The sequence below is a fragment of the Pundamilia nyererei genome, unplaced genomic scaffold, assembly GCF_000239375.1.
Source record: "Pundamilia nyererei isolate P.nyererei 1_Seehausen unplaced genomic scaffold, PunNye1.0 scaffold00335, whole genome shotgun sequence".
In the NCBI taxonomy this organism is placed as follows: Eukaryota; Metazoa; Chordata; class Actinopteri; order Cichliformes; family Cichlidae; genus Pundamilia; species Pundamilia nyererei.
Genome location: NW_005187736.1, coordinates 201,432 through 205,999, shown reverse-complemented (window position 1 = coordinate 205,999; position 4,568 = coordinate 201,432). Strand labels below are relative to the sequence as shown.

Here is a 4,568-nt window from a genome sequence, read left to right as displayed (position 1 = left end):
GTTTGTTTTATTTTCCAGGACAGAAAGATGCTCTCTGCAGCCCAGCAGATGTTGCGGGACAGTCGTACTAAAATAGAGCTGCTGCGCATGCAGATTGTTAAAGTCAGTCAAGCCAGAGATGGAGAGGAGGATGGCAAATATGGTAAATCTAATCACTCACACACGTACTGTTCTTGTCTGGGCAGTGTTTTCACTGCAGATATCTTATACTGACGGTTTGTCTTCAGTATGTTTCAATAAACAAAATGAATGTGAAACATAATGGATCAAAAATGACTTGAGAAAATATCAAATTTATATTGAATGATGCAAATGAATTTGTATTCTGTTCTGTGTCTTATGGTCTTAAGTAGTTGGAGTGTGCTTAGATGTTATGGAAATGTCTGTGAAGGTTCTTAGTCCTCCAGGTCATCGTAGTCTAAGGAGCTTGGAAAGAAAAGCATTTGGACTTCTTTAAGTTAGGTTAGAGTCCCAGACCCAGCCACACACTCAGACACAAACTGGTTCATCCCAAAGACAAAACTCCCAAACACAAAATTAACAACGTAGTGTATGCGGTGCAGTGTAGTGAGGAATGCTCAGACCTCTACATTGGAGAGACCAAACAGCCACTTCATAAACGCATCTCACAACATGGAAGAGCCACCTCCACAGGACAAGACTCAGCTGTTCATCTGCATCTAAAGGTCAAAGGTCATTATTTTGAGGATGCCACTGTTAAAATTTAGGACAGAGAAGACAGATGGTTTGAGATAAGTGAAAGAAACCATCTATGTCAACTGTGAGCAGCTCTCTTTGAACAGAGGGCGGTGCTTACGACATCAGCTGTCTGCCATCTATAATCCAGTTTTGAGATCCCAGTAGAGATCTCAGTAAATCACATGATAAGGTGGGGCTACGTCTCACAATGGGTTCACCTGAAACCTTCGCTGATTGTGAACCACATCCATTTTCAGACCTTGGCTCAAGTGATTATGCAGAGGATGAATGAGGGGGGTCCATGATCCTCTTGGGGACTCTCCATCAATTGCTCTTAGAGCTGAAGAAGCTTCTCGGATGAGAGGTGAAATGTCCTAAAACAGCTTAAAGAAGTCCTGATGCTTTTCTTTCCAAGTTCCTTAGACATGTTAATAATTGATATTTTACTAATTTTAGTACAGTGGTGATTACTGGTGGTAGTGGTGGTGACTGTTTTGTTCATCTGCACTAAGGTCACTCTATGGAGATGATCAGTCCTGTGGAGCTGCGAGTTGCTGAATTAATTCACCACATGAAGATTGAATCAGCTGTAGCAGAAGGAGCCAAAAATGTGGTGAAGCAACTGAGCGGGCATAAAGTCCAGGACCGCCGAATACTTGCAGAAGTGGGTACCAGCTGGAATGTCTTCACTTTCACCAACCTAACAGCTACAACAAGAACACGATGGCTATAAATAGTTAGAATGAACATTTTTGAACTACAGTTGAGTTCAAGGTGACCTTCACAATATATTCCACAATATGTAGAACTGCCCTGGGATGGCTGTGGCTCGAGTGGTAGAGCAGGTGATCTACCAATCACAGTCAATCCCTGACTCCTAGATACTGAAGCCTGAATTGCCTCTGATGCATTCATAAATGTGTATGTGTGTGAATGTTTGTTAAATGCACTTTGCTGTATGTGTGGTTTGAGTGCTCAAATTGAGTTGAGAGGTGCTATAGAAAAACCATTCCATTCACTATTTGCCTTGATTTATTTGTGCAATATCTCTAAAATTAGAAGCATCCTTTGTCAGGGTGATACTGAAGCACACATATACATGTTTTTTTGTCATTTAAAACACTTATGGTCAGTTTCATGATAGATTAGATCAAAAAACTACTTTTGTTTAGTAGTTTTTAAGTGAACCCAAACAATTGGGTATTACTGGTTTTTCAAATTGTGTTCATATTTACAGTCTATGTCTATGTACAGCTCATGTTTTTATGATATTTTTGCATAGTGAGCAGATTACAATACACATTTCCAAATTTCAGTGCGTAAATATAAATCTGATTACATGCATACATACAGATTGAGATATAATCTGAACTCCATATGCTTGCAATTAATTGCAACATAATTATTAATATTGTTGCATCAGAGATTGCATTTCTGTATCCTTCAGGCCCAGGCGCGAATGCAGGAGTCATCTCAAAAGGTGGATTTGTTGCGTCTCTCGTTGGAGAGACGTTTATGTGAGCTGGCTCATGATCATCCCACACATGCTACCATTAAAGAGGCTTTAATAGTAGGCACCTCACCTTCTTACGGCACTCCAAAGAAACACTCCCAGGCTCCAGCCTCTTCCTCATCTTCATCCTTCTTCAAACCAGCCAGTCTAACAGGTTGTTTAAGTCTGCTAGTCTCTTTTAAAGCAAAATTTTGATAGTCATTTTATTAAATAACCGTTCATAACAACATTTAAATTTAAAATGTTTGTTTGTTTTTTTTACCTGAAGCAGCTTTCCATTGAATTTTCAGTAATGTTATCCCAAGTAAGAACTAATGACTGAAACACTTTTCCTTAGGTCGTTTGGAGGTATGTTTGATGGGTTGCCAGGACCTGTTGGAGTCAGTTCCAGGCCGTAGTTGTGTGACCAGTGTCTCAACCACTTCTGGGAGCATCTCGGATATGAAGTCTCTGAAGGTACGAACCGGACGCAGTGCCAAGGCTGAAGACATTTCCTGTAAGTCAACTTTTTTTTTTAATTTTTATTTTTTAATTTTTATTTTTTTAGACCTTTTAATTTTCTTTGTGTCATAAAATGCAAAAATCCAGTAATGGACACTTAGACTAACAAGTAATTGGTTTCAGAAATGGTAAAACTGACAAGACGAGCATTTTTGTATTTCAATACAAACCTGAAGTTGTAGTCGAGTATTAGCTACATTTCCATTAGATATTTTGTCCCAGTAACTGAAAGGTTCTTTCAGACTGTAGGTTATCTGGATCTAGATGTCTGTCTCTCTGTGTTAGCCCTACGACAGGGTTGCAACCTCTCTAGGGTGTTTCCCGCCTGTCACCCCATTGTAACTGGGAGGGGCTGGATTAAGTGGAATGAATGGATGGACTGTACACAAAACAAACTACTCCTGTCCATTAGGTAGCTGTGCTGGCGGGCGTGATTAAGGATGCCGTGCAGGTGCGTCAGCCCTCCCTGCACGGCACCGCAGACCACGCCCGCCTAGTTAAAAACACGGGGACTCAGGGGTTGGGGAGTGTTGTGGTGTGACAAATATTGAATAAAATGGCTCAAACCTATGATCCCTGGACCCACCGTGTCTCATTCACACCACAGTAGCTATTATAGGAATTATTGTGACACAGTTCTGTACCAACTGTAAGTGTGTTATGCTACAGTTGGTGGTGATTTACTGCTTTTCAGAAGAAAAAAAGAGGTGAACAAAAGCAGCAACGCAGATTCAAAACACTTGAAGGATACACAAAAACAATCAGAATCAGAATACTTTATTGATCCCTAGGGGAAATTATGTTGGTTACAGTGCTCCAGTACAAACAGTAACAAAAACAGACAATACAAGTAAGAAATACAGACAGGCTCAAGGTTTTTTCCACCAAAATTGCAGGACTGAAACTAAGCAAAAGTATTTTACAAGCTCTGTAGACATGGCCAAATCTTTGCACCATTTTAATTTCAGTCAGCTTCCAGCCACTCAGAAATGTTTGGATCATGGCAGTCTTGTGGGTTCTGCTGCCTCTTTAACTCTGCAGACCCCACCCAAGAGTTACTGAAGTTTAGGAGCATTTCCGTGGGTAACATAATTCATACTAAAAGTAGTTTTAATCCTGGTCCTCATGACCATGATCTAAATTATTTACATTTCCTAGTTCCTCGTGGAGACATTCTTCGGCGGTTTGTTAATCTTTGAAGACTTGATAATATGAGTCTATTTCTTACTGAGGTAGATGTTTCTCCATATACATTTTGAAAGATTTCTAAATTGCTTGTTTTCCTGTTTTTATGACATTAGGTCTAAGAAATGTAGTAAGCCCTGAATTTATGGTAACTTACAGGTTTTCGTTTTGATTAGTTTTCTGACTGCATCTGTTTTCTTTGTTTTTCAGCGGAGATAAGTGCAGTGCTGAAGGTTGACAGCAGAGTAGTGGGGCGCACACAGTGGAGACAGCTGGGCAAAGAGGCCTGGGGCCAGAGCTTCAGCATTGAACTAGAACGGGTCAGTGGCTGCCATGTACTTGCTTTAAGGATTATTTCAAATCATCACTAATATATTATGACAGCGGTAAATTAGTTAGGTTTCAGACTACACGTGCATGCAAATAGGTTATTCTCTGTCAAGAACAACGCAGCTTTGAAGAAAGTGATTTGCACCTGCACCAAAATTCAGTTGATTGTGTCTTTGCCCATTCTCTATCTCTTCACCAATTTCAGGGGATTTGGCTAGGTCTTTGTTTTATGAAGGAAAAAAAAAATCTTGTTCACAGACAGCATGGGATCTCAGCTTGGTGAAGGAAAGAAGAATCTTTTATCCTCAGATTCACAGCATGGGCTTATTCTTCTCCAACT

The 4,568-nt window shown here is 40.2% G+C and overlaps 1 protein-coding gene across 1 annotated transcript in view; it reads left to right on the top strand.

Annotated features, from left to right (window-relative positions):
* Nucleotides 1-4,568, top strand: part of pkn3 (protein kinase N3) — a 27,827-nt gene that overhangs the window by 5,419 nt on the left and 17,840 nt on the right. The window contains exons 4-8 of the mRNA XM_005751958.1: nt 19-142; nt 1,212-1,363; nt 2,147-2,366; nt 2,550-2,708; nt 4,109-4,218. Of these exons, the coding sequence (XP_005752015.1) occupies nt 19-142; nt 1,212-1,363; nt 2,147-2,366; nt 2,550-2,708; nt 4,109-4,218 (765 nt within the window). The remainder of the gene's footprint in view (nt 1-18; nt 143-1,211; nt 1,364-2,146; nt 2,367-2,549; nt 2,709-4,108; nt 4,219-4,568) is intronic.